Below are 23738 nucleotides of genomic sequence, written 5' to 3'. Positions count from 1 at the left end.
AGTAAATCTTTTCAACTTTTTATTTTCTAATTTTTTGAGACAGGGTCTCACTCTGTTGCCCAGGCTGAGTGCAGTGGTGCGATCAAGGCTTACCACAGCCTCAATCATCTGGGCTCAAGGGATCCTCCCACCTCAGCCTCCCAAGTAGCTGCAACTACAGGCATGTAACCACTGTGCTTGGCTATGTTGGATGTTTGTAGAGATGGGGTCTCACTATGTTACCCAGGCTGGTCTCAAACTCCTGCCTTGGCCTCCCAAAGTGCTGGGATTACAGGCGTGAGCCACCATACCTGGCCAACTTTTTAAAAGTTTTTACTTACTTGATGTAATATCTTTTTGTACTTAAAATTTTTACTTTAAGGAAGCCTTTTAAATTCTAACTTTTAATTATTTCTTAGGCTCACAGGAAAGGGTTAAGCTTTTCTGAGTGAGAAAAAGTAACTTCTCAGAAGAAAGGTGTTGCAGATAAGGAGAATAGAGGCCTGAGACTAAGTTTGGGTATGTGATATAAAATCTTTCCAGCTCATAATCTTCATAGCTATTGGGTTTTTTTTTTTTTTTTTTTTTTTTTTAAATTGAGGCAAATTCTCACTCTGTTGCCAGGCTGAAATGCAGTGGTGTGATCTCAGCTCACTGCAGCCTCCGCCTCTCAGGGTCAAGGGATTCTCCAGCCTCAGCCTCCTGAGTAGTTGGGATTACAGGTGCAAGCCACCACTGCCAGCTAATTTTTGTATTCTTAGTGGAGATGGGGTTTCACTCCTGACCTCAAGTGATCCACCCGCTTCGGCCTCCCGAAGTGTTGGGATTACAGGAGTGAGCCACCATGCCTGGCTGGGTTCATTACTTTTTAAATTAATTTCTAGCTTATAGGCCAAACTTATATCTAATCAAATTTAAGTATTTGATTACATTATACAATATCTGACTCAACCACTCCTTGATATAAGTTAACTCTTCTATTTACATTTTAGTGAAAAACAAAGTAAGATCATGCATAATCTAAAACTGTGGTATTTACATAAGATGCAAACCACAGGCATTTTTCTGTAATCTTGGAAAAAGAATGAATGTATAAACTTACTGGAATCCACTTTCCATCCTCAAAATCAGTTATTGTCTTAATCTAGAAAGTGATTTAAAGTTAGGGGTTGTTCAACTATATCTATCATGTTAGTGGTAGTGCATGCGTAAAAGAAAAGTGCTTCCTATGTGAAATTTTCAAAAAGCATTTGTTTGTTAATACAGGAATGAATATATTAGGTTAAATTTTGGACTGTTAGGAGATATTTAAAGCACAGACCCTGCTAGTCCATAAGGGCGCCATGTAAACAAAGAGAAATCCAGTCATAGTACATGACTTCCACATCTAAAAAAATGACAAATCCAGTGTTAGGAAAGAGGCATTAGGCAGACTGGGAAGGAATGGGGGTTGGAAGGGACATCAAATTTTCACTTCTCAGCTTCATTAACTTAATTAGTATCCTTTAGCAAACAAGAATGGGTTAAATTTATAAAACAGTCACCTCATTTTCACCGATGTAAAAAATTTCAGTTAAAAAAGAAAATGCAATACAAAACTAAAATGGCCAAATAACATCTGTAGTTAGTTGATGTCACATACATGGTTGTTCTTGTGCTTGAAATCCAATACGCTTAAAATTAGAAAATACTGTATCTCTAAAACAGTCCTCCAAAAGGCAACATTAAACATTGAAAAATCCAGAGATTTTCATCAAATATCATAGGTGCAATATACCTAGACTGTTAAGTAATATCTATACAATGTGCATGATATCAGATGTAGAAAATAAATTTGGCACAGTCTAAAGGTAACTCTTTCAGAATCATATAATATGGACGCCGCCTCTCTAGACATCACTACTCTGATTTGATCAAGTTATTTTAAATCCTTTGCTTCTCAAACTTGAATGTGCACACCAGTCACATAGAGATCTTGTTAAAATCCACACCCTGATTCTGTCCTCTGGGACTAGGGCTTAAGAGACATTTCCAACGAGCTCCCAGGAGCTGCTGATGCTGCTGGTCTGTGGACCACACTTTTGAGTAGCAAGGTCCTTAGACACTAAGCAACTTCATGGCAGTAACCAAGACAAAACTATTAATCCCAGTACGTCTATATAATTAGGCCCACCAAAAACATTTTGTGAACAAGCCTCAATAAGCGTGGAAGAATAAGTATAGTGGTTAGGACTGGGTTTGGAATCAACTCAAACCTAGGTTCAAATCCACTTTAACTAACTACTACATGTGTAACCTTAGTAATCACTTTGCCTCTCTAAACTTCAAGTTTCATCATTTGTAATATGAGGATAGATAGTTGTGAGGATTATGTAAGACGACATAAGCAAAAACTGGGCATAATACCTGGCACATAGTATGATTTAATAAATGCTATTATTTATTGTTAATAAGGTGAGATATAAACTTTTTATAAAATGTAAAACACTATACAGATGAGCTATTACTATATTTGCAAATAACCTAATGTTCCTTCATTCTAATTCTATGGCAAAATTCTAAGTAACTAAAACAAAATCATAAAAAAAATTTAGGACAAAAGTATAGAATGCAATGCGCCACTATAATAAGCTCAACCTTTTAAGTTCATTTCAAAAACTAAACTCAATATATATGGCTAAACAAAGAAGAGTAATAACTTCAGTGATTTATAAAAGTAACAAATTCATCTCTGAATACATTAAATATTAAATACATATTTTAATCAATTAGAAATGTTTATTTAACATATTTACGCTTTCATTCACCATCTATACATACATTGCTGCCAAAAAATATACCAGCAGAAAATTTCCTTCTGAATTTTCTAGGTGCATGCTTTTGATTTTCCTTAGGATTTCTACTAAAAAATTTTTATATAACCTCAAGTATTCTTAAAAATTTAAGTTAACTTCTCCCATAAAGTTTTTTTCTAGTACTATTTTTAATTTCCTTATTATGTAAAAAATACTAAATATAACTAACCAGCTTTCCAAATAATTCTCAGTCTAGTTTCAACATTTTTATTGAGAGGTTAAAATCACACACAAAATGACTGGGAAGATTTTTGAATAGAGTCATTTTACTATAAATGTCATATAAATTTTAATATAGTCAATTTATTATTTTCTCCCGAAACACTTTGCAAGTGGATATCCACAACCTGGACACCAACTTTGACAGATATTTAAGCCATATTGCTATTATATTTGGATAAAATTTTAAGCAATCTCCTTGAATGCAGAACTCGAAATGACAACATTAGAAGATTAACTTTTGTTATTTGTGTTAATTCTAGCTATCAAGTAATATTTAAAAATACAGAGTTAAGGCCTTCCATGAGTACAGAAAAACCTGTTACATGTGGAGGTGTGAATATTCATTTATTAAATATCTACTGGGCATATGCCTGTAATGTGCCAGAGGGCAGGGATATACTTCTGGCCTCCCAGGAGCTCACGTTAGATGAAACAACTCCAAAATGTAGTATGTACTACTCACAGAGGTAGGCACAAGGTGTTAACTGGAGTACATGGGATTTATACCCTATCTCAGTCCGGAACACTTATCTAAGACCATGGGATGTGGAGATAAAACCAGCAAGAGACTTTGTACATTTTCACAAAACAAGATGTTCCCCAAACATTTCTTTTTTGGTTAACAGTATATTTTCTTTTGATGTAAAACTTACACACAAATGCAGAAATTTTAAAGGTATATTCACTGAGTTTTGACAACATATACATCTCTGTAACTCAAACTGTTAGAACAAGCAAGATAAAGAACATTACCATTCACCCCAAAAAGGACATGCATGCTTCTTCCTAATCAATCCCTGTCCCATTTCCAGGAATAACCATGGCTCTAATGCTTTTTAAGCACAGATGATCAGTTTTGCCTGTTCTACAACAACATACTGATGAAATCACAGTATCAATTCTTGTGTAAGGTGTCTGAAACTCAGGATAATGTTTTTTAGCTTCTTCCTGAAAATATTTTAAAGCTATTTTTTTCTCAATGCACAGAATGAATGTAAACACATATCCTCTTAATTAACAGATTCAGAGGGCCTTATCAGATTATATTATCTTACTGTATCTTATGTTATACATGCTTTTTTATCTTTGAGTTATTTTGAATTATGTGTTTTCATAGCAAATTTGGACAATAAAGAATAAAGAAACAGAAAAAAAGGTCACTATTAATGGCCATAGTCAGAAGCAACATTTTTGCACATTTCCTATCACTTTTAAAAATCCACTTTTCTTTACGTAGTTGAGGTCAACTACGTAAAGAAATCTGTATCCTGCCACTTTTCACTATTAAAACAAGCATTTCTTAATGTCATTAACTGTCAGTATATTTTAATGGTTGCATATTTATATGAACACTTATGAATCAGTTAGGCATTTTCCAATTTTTCAGTGTACACAGGAATAAAAATGTTGTACATAAATCTTTGCATACATTTTGGATTTCCTTAGGATAGAGTTTTATAGGAGGAAATTAATGCCAGTACTACTCTCCCAACTCCCAAGGAGCTCTGAAGTGTGCCTTTAGTATTTTTTCAAAGGTATATTAAGTATAACACTACAAAAACTGTTTAGATGAAAACAAAGAAAAACATACATAACTTTGGTAAAATGTCAAAGTTTTGCTCACAACTATATCCCCTCAAAACTTGAGAAGTTGGTCCATTTTGTTACTGTATTGAGTGCAGCTGAGATATCTGAATGTTAACTAGTTATCGCCTATCTACCTCTGAACCTTGTCTATTTTGCACGCATGCCTTTCACAGGGTGGGGGCAGGGAGTAGGAGGAGGGAGGTGAGGGAGAGGGAGGAAGGGAGGGAAAGGATTTAAATCCTAGGATGTCTGTAACGGGTTTCTTTCCCTTGCATGAAGAGGCATCTATCTAAATGCTTGTAAGTGGCAGGCAGGAGAACTGTGCAGCATCTACCAAGGCTTTGTCTTGAGTGGCAATGTTGACTTGGGTTGTGATCACGTATCCTTACCTAATTCCTGCTGAAACTGAATGTCCATGTTTTTCTTTGATTTCATAGGTACTTTAGTGTAAAGCTGGGAAAACCTCAGAGAGCAACTGTTAACCAGATATAATGTCATTACTAACATTTAAACTAAAATTTTAAACTGTTTTTGTAAAAATAATTCAATCTTATTATAAAGAATTCAAATAATACAGAAAAGTACACATTAAAAAAATCAGCCAACATCCTGCTAACCAGAAATAATCATTAAATTAATTGAACATCCATCTGATACCTTTCTTTGTATACAGATAGCCACTAATAAATATTTGCAGAAACCTGTGATACTATATGCTTAAATACAATAAACATTTGCTTTTCCTTACATCTAACTAAAGTGAAACTAAAGGAACTACTATATTTCGAACTTTTTTTTATTACAAGATATATCTTTTCTTAAAAGCTCTAAGGATAGGAAAATACATTGTAAAAAACATTCAGAGGTTGAAATATTTCTATAACTATTAGACAGTAAATATTGGCTCTCAGCTATGAAAGATCAGGAAAGTAGCCCTCTTTTCCTTTTAAGATCAAACATTCCTTCTTCTTGATTTTTATTAGTTATATTATTTTCATATTTATAAGTTTTAAAACTTATATTGTATATTATAATCACAATTTGCACAAAGGTTTAGTGTAGCTTTTAAGTTTAAATGGATTTAAAGATCAACATCAATCTTCCTACCATGGCTTTCCATCTCTTGGGTTATTTTGCTGTAGTACTTAATTGTGGAACTTTCATCATGAGGTAGTTTTTAAACACGACTGCTGTATTCCTTGGCTTCTTTCATGGTAGAAATGTCTGCCTATTGTCTCTTCATACTTGAAAAGTGTTCACCTTCATCCTTGAAAACTCTTTACCTCTATTATTTATGTATTATTTCACTGATACCTACTTTTTGCTATTTTATTCCTTCTATTAACTTGGCGTTTAATTTGCCCTTCTTTTTCTAACTTAAGACTTGAGATCATTGGTTTAAAACAGTTCCAATACAAGCATTTAAAATATACAGTTCTCAGGACCTAGCTTGAATCTCCAGAGACTTCTAGGACTTCTTGGAGCAGCTCCTCCTCTCTAGCAAATATTCCAGTCATGCCAGCAACCCAGAATTCCACTCTCTGCCTCCTTAGCTTCTGATATCGCAGCTCCACTTGTGCTGCAACGGGAACGTGCTCTGTCGCAGAAAGCTGAGCAGAAAGGTGGGAGAAACGTGGGGCTCACCTCACGTATCTCCATTTTCTCAAGGATGACAGTCCTGGAAAGCCTGTTGTTCAATGCCTGGAAATACCAAGCTTGTATCTTTTGACCAATTTTTATAGTTGTTTTTAGTGGGCAGCTAAGTCCCAAACCTAAGGCCTAAAGTTGAACTTCCGGCTAAAAGTTTGCATTTTTTTTTTTTTTTTTTTTTTTGAGGAGACTCACCCTGTCACCCACACTGGAGTGAAGTGGTGCAATCTCGGCTCACTGCAACCGTCGCCTCCTGGGTTCAAGCAATTCTCCTGCCTCAGCCTCCTCAGTAGCTGGGATTACAGGTGCCCGCCACCATGCCCGGCTAATTTTTTTGTACTTTTATTAGGGATGGGGTTCACCATGTTGGCCAGGCTGGTCTCAAACTCTCGACCTCAAGTGATCCACCCACCTTGGCCTCCTAAAGTGCTAGGATTACAGGCATGAGCCACTGCGCCTGGCCATGTATCTTTCAATTTTTGTGACTTCTGGGGAATATACTCGCTTCAGGTCTGTTTAGTCAACCTCCTTGATGGCAAGACCACAAGAAGTAGACCCATCTCTGGAGAGCCTCTAGTCAGTCGGTCCTCCTGGCTTGTACCCCGTACACTGGTATAACTTTGTGATGATGGGGTTGTAGACTCTGTCCAACAATTTTATGATGTTCATATTTCTAATTCCCAGGAGTCCCAGAATCACTTATGAAACTCATTTACCCAGCTAGCTCGTTTCACTGTACTTATCAAGAAACTTCTGTTCATGTCTTGAAGTTACTCATCTTTTACTGTGACCTTCAAACTGAAAGCATGCAATCTGGATGAGTTATTGAAAGACACATTGTTTCTGTTTTCTTCTTCCACTGTGTATTCTTCAACCCTTGCCCCTGACAGAAGGTTTCTTCAGTCTGAGGAAAACTAGTCTCAGAGAGTGTAGGCAGGTTGTTAAGGTGGGTCATTGCTCTCTTCTTATAAACCTGAATAAGGACATCAAATTGTCTGGTTGTATAAACATAAAGAGCTGCATTTGTTTAGGAGGAATAATGAAGTTCTATACCTGATCACAATAATTATGTCTGCAATGCAAATTTCAATACCAAGAAAAGATGTATGATGTCCAAGAGAAGCAAATTAAACAGATGTTTTGTAATTTCCCTTTAGTTTTTCTACCCACTGTGTCCACATCTTTTTTCTAAACAAGCGTTCTTGAAAGAAAAACAGAACTATAACTTCACTTTTTAGAATCTGAAATTTATAGTAAAAAATAACATAAAGGTAAAAGGTAAAAAGAATTATGACTGATGAAGCTGTCATAAAAGCAAGTTGATTTTTGTTTATACTGAGAGTTTCAACAATTAGAATAAAATGACAATATTACTTTTGTCACCACAGGCAGAGATCCAACACTACTGTCTTGAAAGGGATAATGTTGGAATGTATTTGTGTTAAATAAAACAACTGAGATAGTAAAGGGATTAAAACTCAGTTTGCAGGATATGGCAAGGAATCCAAGAGGAAAAGTGGAACCACGAAGTAGAAACTCTCTTGTCACGTATCATACGTATTTTAGTAGCCATTAGAACTAATACTACCAATGTCTATCTCCCATGCTAAAACATCCCAGGAGTTCAGAAACAGAATTTATCTTGTAAACACTCTATATATGTCTGTTTCCAGCATTTAATTTGTGTTTAATAAACACAATGAATAAATAATTGCAATGAACAAATGAACCAAAACTGTCATTGGAATTGTACTTCTATAGAACGATGAATTTCTTCACAAATGAAAAGAAATAAAGTGAAAAAGAGGGCAAATTAAATACAGACCTGTCAATCAAAAAGATGACTTCTGGAAATACCCATAGAATCTATATCTATTACCTGGAATAGAGGTAAATCTTTAAAGAGATATCAGTACTTATCTAGTAAAGACTTGACTATACCAAGTTCTTTTCATTCTTGAACTCCCAGAGCTTTTGTCTTCAATTTTTTTTCTGACCCATCTGCTTTCCAAGCATTCATAAAACTTAATGTCTAAATAACATCATAATTAAACTCTTTGCAACATCTCAAAGAGAATTCTGTACAGAATACAAGGTATTACATAAATCTAACACAGTAATTGTTATGGAATGAATTGTATCCTTGCAAAATTCATATATAGAAGCCCTAAGCCCCAGTTCCTCTACTGTATCTGGAGACAGGGCCTTTAAAGAAGTGATTAAGTTAAAATGATGCCCTTAGGCTAGGCTCTAATCCAATTTGATTGGTTCTTATAAGAAGAAATGTGGCTACACAGATACCAGGGTTGTGCTCTGCACAGAAACCCATGTGGGGATACAATGAGAATGCAGCTGTCTGCAAGCCAAGGAGAGAGGCATCAGAAGAAATCAAACCCACTGACACCTTGATCTTGGACTTCTAACCTTCCGAATTGTTTAAGCCTCCCAGTCTGTGGTATTTTGTGGTGGCTGTTCTAACAAACTAATAAAATAAGTAACGACAGAACATAAATTGCCACATTTATAGTTTTGTTCAAATAATAGTTGACAAAGGTTTATTTCAGCAATGTAACTAACTCAGACTACTTTTCTTTATGCTAGGAAGCAAACTACAGGTTATTTCTAGAAAGGTCATTGCATATCCTTTTAATGTAAAAAAAGACAGTTCAACAGAGGGATAAGTACACATACAGTAAGTACAGGAATATGAAACACAGACTTTCTAGCACATTTTATTAAGAAATTTGACAGAAAACACGTTCAAAAGTAAAATTTAAATTTAAATATACAATATGCCAATACTTTCCAATTTTTATTCATTCTAAAAAAGAAAAAATTTGTTAGTACTCAGACTCACATAATAATTTTGAAGTATCTGCCTATAAAATTTAGTTCTTGACCAATTAAGGGCAAGAAATAATTTTCTTTCAAAATAGAAAATATTAAAATCACCTGTAAAAATGGTACCACTGTACACTACTCATCATCCCTTTCAAACTGAGCGTCTCTTCTTTCAATAGCCATCTTGTGGATTGAATATAAAAGCTAAATTCTACAAATTCAATAGCCACGTTTCAGGGTGAATACTGGGGAATGTAAAGTAGAAATACCAGCACTATTTTGAGTTTTACAATGAATAAAATAATTTGGTAACTTAAAATACAACTTAATACACACTTTTTCATTCATATGGCAACAAATGTAAATGAACCTTTGTGAATTTATTTTTTAACTTGTAGATACAAAAGAATTGAGAAGACACACAAGAAAAAGCAATCACATAAGAAAGAAAAAGTGGATAGTTGAGTATGAAGTGTGAAACATGCTATACATAGTAAAACAAGACTCAAGAAGCCTGGATTCCAGTCCTAAGTCATTACCATGGGGCATTACTTTGGATGTGTCACTTAACATCTCTGACATTCAATTTCTTTTCTTGAAAAATAAAGGTGTTAGAACTGCTTTAAAATTGTGTGAGTTAATGAGTTAGTGATGTAGAATAAAACAACAAAGAGAAGATTTTAGTTATGTTGGAACACTTTAAGAAAGGAATCACTGAGATTCATGTGTAAGAGAACTAATAAAAACAGCACTTGAACGAACATTATTGTCATTTAAACTGAATTCAAAAATTATTCCAGTTTTTGCTAAGTTAACCCTTATCTAAATAACTATGCTAACTCAGAATTAGAGAGATAAAAGTTACCTTGGAAATATAATTTTCCCTCTATTAATAAATACCACATAAAAAATACCTGGTATAGTGTCTAGAATTTAGGAGGTGCCCAATAAATGAAGCTATTATTTCTACTTGTTTTTGGCAAAGCACTCGTTTAAGTAACCATAATTTTGAGTCATTATTTTTTATCCTTAGTATTATTTTCTCCTCACAACTTCATGTAACCAGAAGGAATTTAGTAATCATTCCTTCTATAAGAAAATTAGTAATAAAACTGGGTATAGGCCAGGTCACAGACTATGGGTTCCAGCTAGAAATCTACTTTTAGCATGAAACAAAACCATAATAAAACAGAATAATCTTTAGAAAAGTTTAATCATGTAGTTTCAAATTTATCAAACAATGCTAGCATGTAGGCTGTATTTTATTCATAAGGATATCATGAAAAATTTGATTAATATATTGTTAACAAAGATATGCATTGTAGGACTATTTTATATGAATTAAAAATAACAAAAAGCTTTGCAAAACTATACTTTCAAATTTGTGTAAAACAAATAACGAGTAAATAAAAAATTGATAACCTATCTTATTTTCTAAGTGATTTATAGCAGTACAGGAAAAACTATGGATTTTGAAAATGTTGGTAATCAAGATTTTACTAACAAAAATTTATAACGTATCCACAGGCAAAACAAATTACCATATGCATACATACTACATGCATGAAGCTTTCTTTGTGGATGCTGCAATTACTTTATATTCTGCTATGTTTTTGCTTTCAAACTCACAAGACTAAAGCTATTTTTTTATAGGTTGCTCTTCTTATGCAAGATCAAGGTCATTGTTAGGATTATTCATCTGATTTAGTTTTCAATCAGGAAATAAACTAAGAAGTTACGCTTTGGGTAGATGGGCTGGGGTACTCCAGAGTTTGCTGTAGTTATCCTTCCTTTGAGTCTAGTCTTTGAGGAAGGTAGACTTCTAGACACTATATTATACTTGAGTGATGGGTACTAAGATGGCATCCATGATCTAGCTCTAACACAGAACTTAATCTTTTTTTTCCAGATTATTGTGTAGATAGAACAGGGCCATAACCAAATTATCTGGTTATTAATCACACCATGAATTTGCTTTTGAATCCTTTAGTTTTCTGTAAATTGTATTAAGAGATAACACAGCACAGTGTTTAAGAGGACAGACTGTGGAGTGTAAATCCTGCTCTCATTTATTAGCTGTGTACCAACAAATACATTACTTATATTCAGTTTCCTTATCTGTAAAACAGGGAAACGGTAGTAACTAACCCACTGGGATTATCGTGTGGATTGAGAAAAATTATTTATAAAAAGCTGGCACATGCCAGAAAAATTATAAGATAAAGGCTAAATACATTCAAAAAGCCTATCATTATAGTCTCAGCTATCTCAGCTGTACTGTCAGGCAGTTAAAAAAAAAAGGTAGGGTGGTTGATTTCCCATGCTTGGGTTAACCATTAAATTGACTGCCATCCTGTACCACCCACCCACAACACACCCACACACACCCACACACACAAACTGACACCAGCAGCAGTTACTCTCAAAGAACAGGTAAAACTCAGGGGCAAACTTTCAGGACAAAGCTATTTACTCACCTTCCACACAAAGGTGGCTCTTTTACTAGTGTAACCCCGGAAGTACTAATTCTTATGTTTTCCCAGCCACTGTATAACTACTTATAAGTTGAAGCTATAAATGCTTGTATATTGAGGAAGAAGAGGTGGTAAGTTCATGAGGTTCAGGATACTTCATAGCAGGTACCAGATCGGATGATAAGGTGAGTTCAGAATGCTCAAGAAGTCCTAATACTTTTGACACCACAGCTTCATGCACAAAATACCAGTCTTGACAGAGAGGTCCTCAGAAGATCTATGAGTTTTTTTCCAATGTTTCATTGACATTTTATGTTTTTCAATAGCATATTTTATGCTAATTCTTGTAACAAAACTAAATACTAATGTAGGGAGTTAAACTAATGTGTTAGTTTTTCAAATGCAAAAACTTTACAGTCTAAAATGGGGCAGTCTCCCTTTGAAAGAAGAAAAAAATTGTGACACGAACTTTCCTTCTACATACCCAAATCTTGTGATTAAAAAAAAACACACTGAAAGGTTCCAAACAAAGCCAAAGGATATAACAATGCTTCCTGAGGTTTAAAAATAATTATGCATAACTGTACTACCAAAATTTTCAAAAGCTGAATGAAGTTAACATAACATGCCTTCCCCAAAATATATAACTACAGAAACTGGCATGACAAAAAGTAAAACTCACCAATAAGAAAAAAATAAAGAAAGAATGTCATCAAAGAACTATCCTTCCAATAACATCAACACTGATAAATTTTCTAATGTAGTCTTTCAAATAGTCAAGCTCAAGTATTCCATGTTACATATTCTATTTAAAACACAGAAAAAATGGGAAGGTAGTCAGTACATTTAATAAATAGAACCCCAGCACAAAATATAAGACAGAAAAATTGTTTTTAAAAATTTAATTATGTACAAAGTCCCTTTCATGCAAGGTGAAATCCCTAGGTAATTTAATTCTAAAAGTTTAGTAAAATGTAAGTAGGAAAATCTTTTCTTTTTGCATAATATGACAACAAAAGAACCTATAATGTACTATTAAGATAGAATACACAATAAATGAAATTGGTTAAAGACTATCGTGCCATAGTGCTAGTACATAATTACAGTGATTTAACTATTACCAAAAGAGTCACTAAAACCCCACAAATACAAAGATAAATAATTGATTCTCCATAAATGAAGAGCCCTTTGCCCAAGAATAAACCATCTTATTTAAAAAATGACAAGGGGCTAACAGTCAGCCACCGTTAATATGACTAAACAGGGTTCAATTTACAAAATACAGACAACATGGATGTTACTTCTAAGAATTTTTGAAAATTTAAGCATATCTAAAACATTATCAGTTTTAGATAATCTAGAAATTACTCTAATTTGACTGAATTCAAAGAATATGTGCTAGAGGTTTTGGGAGGAAATAATAAAATGACTATGATAAAAATTTGGAATTTAAATCAAAGATCAAATTTATCCTCTTTTTCTAAAAGTGTTTTTCAAGACTTTAAAAATCTTTGGAGAACATCTGAACTTTCGTGACCTTAAAACCCTAATTTGATTATGTCCTCAAAGTTTGATTATATATTTTGTTCCCTAATTTTAAACTTTGAGAACTTTGGACTGAGTAATTCATCTTAACATAAATTCACAAAAATCAATCACAAGAAGCAATGCATTTTTTACTTGCGGTGAGGGAGCAGGGGCAGTCCTAGAAAATTCCTATTTAACCTTGCCAAAGGCGGTACAGATTATAGACTGAAAGAGTCTATCTTTTAGAAAACCATTTCCTTGAAATACAGGGTCTTGAAAATATGAGAGAGATGGAATAAAGGTAGAAAAAACACAAAACTATAAAGAAACAATTGCTTCAAAACTTGGGAGTATAAAATTGTGTTACTTATGGCATAAATTGAACCCTGCTTTATGTAAAGCAAAAATAAAATTAACAGAGAAATTCACACTGTAAGTCAGAGAAAGAACTGCAACCCAATTGAACTGATTTTTAATAATTATTGCCCCAATGAGTTTAGAAGAGACACAGCCCAAGAGATTATTTTTTAGCATAGGAACAACAAATTTAAACAAAAATGCAATGCACTGGATAATTTTCTGGTGTTGGGTTAGCACTGCATATAGCAAGGATTAGAAACAAAATAGAAATTTCTATTTCCTACCTATATCACTGGCTACCATCTTGGAAAACTTTCTGCTTTTGGTCTTCACTGAAAATAATATTTTGATATAAAATGTCAAAATCTATTCAAAGTAAACTAAATAAATTAAACATAAAAGAAAATACTTTAAAATCAAGATACTATACCCTTTTCTATAAAATTATTCATTTTTTGTTCATCATCTGAATTGTGTGGTGATGAAGAACCTACACAAATGAAGACAATGGAAGGAACAGGTACATGGTCAGTCATAAATACTGAGTTGTAATAATAAAAATGTACAAATAAAAATCTCGTAACTTTCAAAACAAGTTATCATGTTAGTGACCACAAGAAGAGGCCATGTATATAGTAAATAACAGTTCTTACACTATTACAGTATAGTAATAAGTAGTGCAGTATCTTTCATGGTAGACCCATATATAAATATTAACTCTACAACAATTTGGCAAAATCTTGGTATATTAGATGTTAGAAAATATAGTAAAAAACTATAAATAGTGTTTGTTTCTTTGAAAAAATCTGGAATTCTTAATAGTATTAACTGAATAAGGTTTCTCTAGCAGAACCAAGATCTTGTACTATAAATTTGCTGGTAAAACTTGTTATTTTAGAGTTAGACTGACAGTTTAAAACTATATATTCATTCTACTACATATCATAGAAATCTTTAAAATGTACAATAAGGGATCTTTAAAATAGTGAAGATAATACTTGTATTTGTAGATATGTTCAAATGTCTACTTAAACTTATGGAGGTAAGAATATTTAATTTTATTTTGGCTGTGACTCCCAATATTATCACATAATCTTACCTAATATTTAAGATTTTTTGGGTAATTTTTTCCTTAAAAGTATTTCTAATTTCTCATAGTATTTATTTCATTTACAATATATCTTTTATTATAAATGTGATCCCAAGTAGTATTTTGGTTGATCACTTTTGGACATCTATTCTTTAAAGGCACATCTCAATACCTCATCCATTCAATTTTTCACAGTCTCCTCAGCTATAAATCACTTCTTCTCCTTTGAGTTCCCTTAATGTTTTATCTATATATTTCTTATATGATGCTAACCACTTAATACCTTATTATTTTAGATTTATGCACATATGACCTTCCTCATTGGAATGAACTTCCAAAAGGCAGGGCCCACATTTGATTCATTTTTGTATCTCTTTTGTGATTAGTGGAGTGTGTTACATGTATAATTCTCTAAGTAAGTATTTGCTGAATTCATAAAGCTTTTCTGCCAGAGGCAAATACCTAGAATGTAATTGGAAGTACATAAAAAGGTTTTCTTTCTCTGCTTTAAAAATATCCCAGTAAAACCACTGAATCTTAATGAATCAGGTCAAAATTTGACACCACATATAATACTTCCCAATAAAATTGTACTTCCTTCCCTTGGTCAAGCAGTGAATGTCCTTGACAGCTTTTCTCTGACCGAGTAAAACCTGCCAGCATTGGCAGAACCATTACTTTTATAGTGGTCTTAGAAGGTCACTTTTTTAAAGTCCATGTTATTTTTGCTAAACATCATTTACAGATCCTCATAAATCTCACTTCAAAAAATATCACACAGGTAACACCGAGCTCAGTAACATTTCCAGGAACATAAATAGGTATAGTTGTTTTTAATATAAATATAATTCTGAATGTAATTCTAAATAATGGTTGCATGTTATATACATTTTAAAGTATCACTATCATCTCTACAAAATAGCCACATGAATGTACAAAAATGTATTATTGATACTAGTTTTGATATATTTCATATCAAAGCAATAGCAGGATAACATATCTATACATAATAAAATTATAAAAATATTTGATATTTTCAAATACAAGAAGGCAACAGAGGCTGTAAATAAAACAAGGAGGTTTATTTTTCTTCTAACTAAAAATACTTACTACTGATTGTTATAACTTCTGTGACAGCTCATGCAAAAGCTCCAAAATAGTTTTCTGTTTATCCTATTTGAATATATTTACTAAATTTCTACAATGAAACACAGATAATATCTACAGCTTATTGTTTTTTCATGATTTCATTTAAATCATGACTGCACTTGAAGGCACCGTTTACACCATGGTATGTGTGGCCCTGGGTTTTTTTCAGCTTGAAATAACCTAACAATTTAAAAATTTATTTTAACATGACTTGTTTGTGTGTGTGTGTGTGTGTGTGTGTGTGTGTGTATGTATGTGTATATATATATATATATATATATTTGCATGCAGTACTAAAAAAATTCCAATATTACTAAATTGTTCAGTGAAGCAACATGAGTTCTTTGACATAAAGATCAAATGAAAGTCTTCCCCTTCATTTGTTCAGGATGCATATGTTCAGTAGGCAGAATTAACTTTCTCTACTGGGGGACCACTGGTTTACATAAAAATAAATGAAAAGGGCAAACTATATGCATTACATGGATTTTTCTCATGATGATTTCTGAAGATAGCTTTGATTTTAATTAACTAAACAGTTGAGATCACAAATCTTGATTATGAGATTTAAAAGGTTTTCAAAAGTTTCCCTTCATATATGAATTATTTTAAATGAACTTACTGGTTTTGATAAACGCATATGGCTACTTTATATTTCTATATTCATCTTCCTCTTAATATTTATGAGAGACTCATTTTAACTCCCAACCCACTTTATACATTTCTTCTTTTCCCATAAATACCAACTTATTTTATATTAGCTATATCGGTTTTAATAATCTATAATGCATCACTTAACTATTTTACCTTTTTATATCACTCTCATTGTGGAAACTATTTGAGGCTTGTAATTTAATTACTAATTTTTATGTTTTTTAAAACATGATCCCCTTGTGGCTTTTTTGATTCACTTCAAATTCATCCCATCTGTTATTCTTTTTTGACCATCGCAAAGTAGTAGAATTTGCATGTGTTGGCCAGAGGGGTAATAATAAATTATTTCTTTATTTTCCTATTAGAATGTTAACAGGAATGAAGGTTAAAAAAGTTACAAATATACAGAGTAAGACAATTAACCCATAATAGATGGCAAAAATTACTATTAACAATTTTTACATGGACAAGTTGAGAAAGACACACACAAACTATAAAAATGCAGTGTCAAAATTACTTATATTAACATAGTTTTCCAGAATCTCACTCTAGTTTCTACTGTAATGCTCTTACTAGTTGTGCATAACTGCTATCTCCTGCTATCTGAAACAACTATTCCCTATTAAAGTTTGACTTTTTGTAAAAAAACAGCATTTCCTGATATGTAGAAACTGACATAATGTCTCAGAGAATTCTTATGTTTTTCAGAGCATAATCAAAGACTAAACGAAGGTTTCTATATCTAATGATAAGAATACATGATTTATCAATGATTTTTTGAAGTCGCAATTTTTACTTTGCATTTCAAACATACTGAGATAGCAATGAAATATCTAGGGACATAAGAATTTCTCTATTACTTTCCTTTTCACATGGACCAAAGAGCAAAATATATTTGAAAATGCTGAACCATGTCTGAGTTTCTCTGTTTTGAGAATTTACAGGGTTTTTAACCTTTATTTACTTTTTATATTCATATGCTTAGATTTAAATATACACTTATCTACAAATATCACTTGTTTATTTCAAAGGGCTAGATGTATCCACTTTTTGAAAGTCTGGCCCAGGATAAAAAGGAATACTAATTTATTTGGGCTGAATCTTATTAAAACACATATTCCATGGTATTTAATATATTTAAGTGTAATATATTACATGTTCCATGTCCAAATTGTTCACCCTGGCTTATATCCTTAACATATTGACAAATGCATTTACGTGGATTTTGGGGAAGACAAGAAGGTCAGAACATTATTTTATGTAGTTAGAAGAAGAGTAAGAACTAAAAGATATTACAATTCTAAATTCCAAATTCAGAAATAAACAGTCCTAGGAGATAGAAAACAGTTCATGCTTCATATTATTCATTCAAACTTAATTCTACCAATGTTAAACCTTATTAGGTACTAATTATGTGACCACCAATTTCTCCATATGTTTTATTAGTTTAATGAATAAATTTAAATATGAAGTTTAAAGAGCAAGAAAGTCAGAAAATGCATAGGTACATTTTAACTTACAGAAATAATTGACTAGTTTAATATCAGGAAAATGCAATTGTAAAAGGCAAACATCATAAAAGCTTTTGCAGTCTGAGATATAATAAAATATTACACTAAAATGTGAGGGAGTAAAACAAAATACCCTTCTCAATATTTCCCATTCTTACAATTGTTTCTGATGTAGTATACCAGCTATGAAAGGATCAAAACCTGTCTTAACAACAGTGTTACTTATGCTAAGAATGATCTTTTCACTAGAAAACTGGTGAATAATATTAACTTTCTGAAGGATTAGAAAAGGATCAATCCACCAAAATAAAATAAATTCAAGATCTTCTTAATTTTAAGAGGTCTCCAAAGATAATAAAAATAATATTCTTTTGAAATGTTAATATACACATAGGTCACATAAAGACCCATTTATAGATAAGAAATAAGAACTGTTTTAATACACCTATAAATATATCAGAAACTATTTTCATCATAAATAAAAATACATACAACTAGTCTATAATTATTCTAATTGTCTACACTCATAATTAGATTATAAGTGTTAAACATTTTTCATAACATTTAAAAGATTGTAGATAACTAAGACATTTGATCCAATGGCAAGGAGTAAAATATATTTTCTCTAAAAAAGGTGTAAATATAAGAAAGTCAAATAAACAATTACATGATTCTCAGCAGGTAAAGTTTTGGATTTTTATTTAGCACAAGCTACATTTCTTTCCACTTAATCAGAATTCAAAGAATGCAGTTAAGATTTTAAGACTAAATACATGACACAAAAGTTTTTGTAGATGTATTTTAAATGCATATCTATCAAAATGTACACTGGTATGTTATCTTGGATTTTGCAGAATCATAATTATTAATGAAATAAAAAAAAACAAATTACCAGAAGTTGGAGATTTGCAGCGATCCTCTGGAACAACTGTCCCTTCACTAATATCACACAGACCGGCTACAAAACAAAAACAAAAAAGAAATCAACCCATACATTTATATAAGTGCAGTTTTGTCTTTTATTTATAGTACACATTTAACTACTGTCCATTTAAAAGAACCCAATAAATTAACAGACTGTGGTACTGATACCATGCTCATTGGGTTTGAGATAGAAACGTTTTATATTAAAATACCTCAAACTAATACAGCATTCATCAGTTAAAACAAATACAAATATAATCTATGATAAAATACAAAGTAAACAATTAATATGTTATAAATTTGGCTGGTGATTGAAGTTATAAAAAACCCCTGCAAATTGTTTAAACATTATAAACAAACAAAAACACATCAAGAGTTTGAACTAGCTGAGCAAGGAGTCACATGTCCGAGTCTCAGAAGTCAGGTGTCACATCGATGAACAGGATGTGTATGTATCACTAGTATCTGCTTTTCTATTACTTTGGTAAAAGACATGATGTCAAATTTCCAACAGTCACTGAGAAAGCTTTCAAAGTAACATTTCCTGAGAACATGAGTACTGAATTTAGCTTCTAAGAAAAGTTTCCTATTTTGAGGCACATATTAGTTTTTTTCATTAGACAGTAAGTTCTTGAATGAGAATTATTTTTTTTGTTTGTTTTTTAAGATGGAGTTTCCCTCTGTCACCTAGGCTGGAGTGCAGTGGTGCAATCTTGGCTCACTGCAACCTGCACATCCTAGGTTCAAGTGATTCTCCTGTCTCGGCCTCCCAAGTAGCTGGGACTACAGGTGCGCCCCACCACGCCTGGCTAATTTTTTTGTATTTTTAGTAGGGATGGGGTTTCACCATGTTGGCCAGGTTGGTCTCGAACTCCTGACTTCCAGTGATCCACCCACCTAGGCCTCCCAAAGTGCTGGGATTACAGGTGTGAGCCACCATGCCCAGCCTGAGAATTAGTAGTTTTAAAAAAGATCTTCATCAAACTAATGGCCCTGGAAGAAAACCTGGTTTTTACAGTTCTAAGATGATAGATGTAATTATAGGTATGCATTTAATCTTTGATAAAATATTTGTTTATATACATGTACTCTTTATTGATAGAACACTAAGATAGAGGATCTCCAAATAGTAGTGATAACATACTCCGGTTTTATGATGTGACTAGTACTGAATAAAAATGGTCAAATTTGAAATTTTATCCCCTTGGTATTTCTGTCAACTGCTACTAAAGATTGTACTTAGGGGAAACCACTTTGAGGTTTGAGTTGAGGGTCCTTATGATATAATTACTGAACTTATTGACTAAAAAAGTTATTAAACTTATATGATATGGTTATTCTTAAGAAGGCTGAGGAAGAAACATTTAGGAGTTGAATTACAGAATGTGGATAGAGAGGATTTAGTTTAGATATTAAATTAAACAACCGTTAAATAAGCTAAAAATCCATTCAGTGCCTTCATCTCACTCAGGGTAAAAGTCAAAGTCCAACCCTACTTGGTTGGGTGATGTAGATGATCCTACAGTATACTGTATCCTGTTACCTCTCAGACTATCTGCTGCTTTCACTGACTTGCCCAGCACTGGTACTCTGTCATCTCCAGCCACACTGACTCCTCATTGTTCCTTGAACTCACCAGGTGTACTGCTTCAGAGCAAATTGTGCTTGTTCTCTTGCATGAAATGTTTTTTGTTCGATTGATTGTTTTCCCAGACATCCTCATGGGTAATAGCTCTCTCACTTTCTTTAAACCTGAAATCATCTAGACACTCTATTTTTTTAAATTTAACACTCCATCATTGATATTTCAAATCCTCCTTCAATTACTTTTCCCCTCGGCACTATTAATGTAATCTACTGTATATTACTTATCTTCTTAAGTGTATGTCTCTTCCAGTAGAACATGAGTTCTGTGAGGGTAGAGAGAATTTTGTCTGTTTTGCTGCCTATAATGATGCATAGCACATGGTAGCCTCAATATCTGTTGAATGGTTGAGTGAATACATGTGAAATAACTTCATAGCATGTAACCTAATCCATCCCCTCTGTTACTGACAGAATCCCTTCAACAAATATTCCTAGCAATACAGCTACCTAGGCTCTGTTCAAACCCATCTCACTCAACCCAATTAGCTAAGTGGTCTTAAGTGACATTTACTGAGTATTTACTATGTGCCAGACATGGTTTTAAGTGCTTAATTCATTTAACCCTAACAGCAGCAAATGAAGTAGGTAGTATTATTCTCATTTTACAGAAGAAGAAACTGAGGCACTGAGTGTTGTAGGCATTTCGTACAGGAACAAAAACCTAATTACTTATAGAAATGGTCCACTGAATTGCCACTCTTAGAGTTTTTTTTTTTTTTACTGGTAGAAAAGCTCTGCATGCTTTAGGACAAAATCTGCTTTTTATAATACCCTGATTTAAAAATGAGGAGAAAATACAACATAAACATAGAACTGTAATTTTAACTGTTCTAAACCTCTCACATTAATATATTCAGCAGTTCTGCCACATTACTGGCACATACGAAGTTGTGATAAACAGTAACAAAACAACCACCTGAAAGCCAGCAATGTTCACTCACATGATTAGGTATGCCACATGTGTCCTCTCACTTAATAATCACACCAACTTTATGAGGGAGTCACCATCTTCATTTTATAAATGAGGACATTGAGCTTCAAAGAAATATCCTTTCTAGTATCACAAACTTATAAAACAGAGATTTAAACTTAGATGTGCTTAAACAAAATCTCCAAGTATGTTTCACTCTGTTTTCTGTTCTATATGTAAACAATCAATCTTTATAACCTAAACTCAGGACTCAACATGTATTGCTGATAAATCTCATTTCTTTGGTTTAAATTTACTGTTTCTACCTATAAATTATCTTTTTAAGTTGTTACTCTGCCATCAAATGCAATACCTACCTCCCCCTTTTAAATAGTGACCATTCTTATAAGCATATCTTCTCTTTCAAAAGTCCAGACAGGAAGCTACATTTACTATTTAAAATATTCAACAAAACATAATCCTATGTTATTCAACACAATATATCCATTAACTGGGGCACACTACATCAAGGTAATTAGACTACACATTAATCCAGTACCATGGTTTAATTGAGAGGGCTGGTAAATGTTTTCTGTAAAGATCCAAGTAATAAATAGTTCAGGCTTTTTCAGCCAAAACCAAATATTCAGCTGTTCTGTTGCAGCACAAAAGCAGCTATAGACAACACATAACAAATAAACATGGTATTTTTCCAATAAAACTGTATTTACAAAATCAGGCACTAGGCTGGTTTTGGCCTACAGACAATAGTTTGTTGACTCTTGGTTTAATTAGTCTTTCCATCATTAAACTGAACTAGGTATTTAGGTCACTTCTACCTGTCTGGTTCACAAAAATATCGTAAAAGTAATTATCAATACCTCATTAACTTCAGGCAACATTATGTCAACAGACTGCCATAAGTCATCAATGCAGCTACCAGATTAAAAAAGTAAAACTGATTTTGCCACAACTTACTTTTAGTGAACTTCTGCTGACTTCTATTGATTATTTCTATTTTCTATATGCACATAGCAACTCATTCTAGAATTCTGACTAATTAGTGCTTCACATCAACTGAAATGTAAAATGTTTGACCTTCACCAACTGGGGATCCCTTTTAAATTCACCAATTATCTTGAGATTCTTTTCATTATTGCTTGGTCTGCCTCATTTACATAAAGGACCTTAGGATTTAGTTTCTCTTTATTATTATAATAGCTTTCATAGTTTCCAGAGAGAAAAATGATTCTTCTTAATGTAGCACTCAAAGTTACTTAGTTCTGCTTTCTACTAATATACACAGAATCATTAGTATATTTAATATACACACAATCATTAGTAGTTTTATCATTCTACTGAATGATAAAATGAGCAGCAAAACAATATATATATATATTATCCTACAGTTCATTTTTAGTAGAATCAGATTTTTAGCAGATATATGGGTAGCTGAAATACTTCATTACTGTTTGTCCTTGTGACAGTTTTAGAATTTTTATTACAAAAACACAGCCTATATTTTACTCAATAATGCAACTGTATTACACATTTAAACTTAGCCTAAACAGTTTTGTCTTAAAATTCATGTGAACTACATTCTTTATAAAAATATATCAGAATCTATTTGTAGCAAAACAAAAAAATTTCTCCAAACTGTTCTTTTAAAAAAGCCTGAAGAACAATTTGATGATATTTGGTCTACACCTAAGAACATGTTATAAAATATATGTGTTAGGAAGAATATTATTTTTTACATCATGACAAAGAATTTTTATACCAATCATTCTATATTTAATTTTATTTCAAATATTTATAAATTTGAGGGGATTAGAGTCAGAAATATTCTTAAGATGTTATTTTAAAACATACTTTAATATAATTTTAATTTTTATTTAAAACACAACCCTAAATATTGACAAAGTGAGACATAACAATGGGTAAATATCTTAAACTAATAAAGAAAAACTCAAATAGTTCTCCTGTGCCTAAATAGCTAATTCTTCAATAACAAAATAAAGCAAATAATAATATAAATAATATGTATTATGAAGTTTACTGGAGAATAATGTAGGATGCAATGAAATTTTAAAAAGTATTTTTAAAATTAGATGGTAAAAATCAGTCTCTATTTTTAGATAAATCTAGGCATTTAATCTCTAGCAATTTTACATAAGCTAGTATAAGGTGTAATGGAGAAAAGAGGTTAATTTTATGGATAGTGAAATTTTTACCACATTTGTAAAATACAGGTTTTATCTTCAAAAAATATTTCTTCTCTATCATGATAATTTTCTAACATTCTAGCATTAAATATTAGTGTCTTGGCTTTATAAAGAAATAGAACTGGGGCACAAG

General features: G+C 32.4%; 1 protein-coding gene across 3 annotated transcripts in view; it reads right to left on the bottom strand.

The window, feature by feature from the left end:
- STXBP5 (syntaxin binding protein 5) overlaps positions 1–23738 on the bottom strand; it is a 184727-nt gene that overhangs the window by 33255 nt on the left and 127734 nt on the right. For 2 of the 3 annotated variants that reach the window (XR_004029379.1, XM_003255849.4), the window contains exon 19: positions 18792–18857. Coding sequence is in view for 2 of the 3 variants with exons in the window: in XM_003255849.4 (XP_003255897.1) it covers positions 18792–18857 (66 nt within the window). In the remaining variant the exon portion in view is untranslated. Of the gene's footprint in view, positions 1–13779; positions 13828–13925; positions 13986–18791; positions 18858–23738 lie in introns of all 3 variants that reach the window. The other variant, XM_003255850.4, reaches the window with a different exon arrangement.

This window comes from Nomascus leucogenys, chromosome 3 (genome assembly GCF_006542625.1).
Source record: "Nomascus leucogenys isolate Asia chromosome 3, Asia_NLE_v1, whole genome shotgun sequence".
Lineage (NCBI taxonomy): Eukaryota > Metazoa > Chordata > Mammalia > Primates > Hylobatidae > Nomascus > Nomascus leucogenys.
This window is presented reverse-complemented; position numbering and strand designations above follow the sequence as displayed.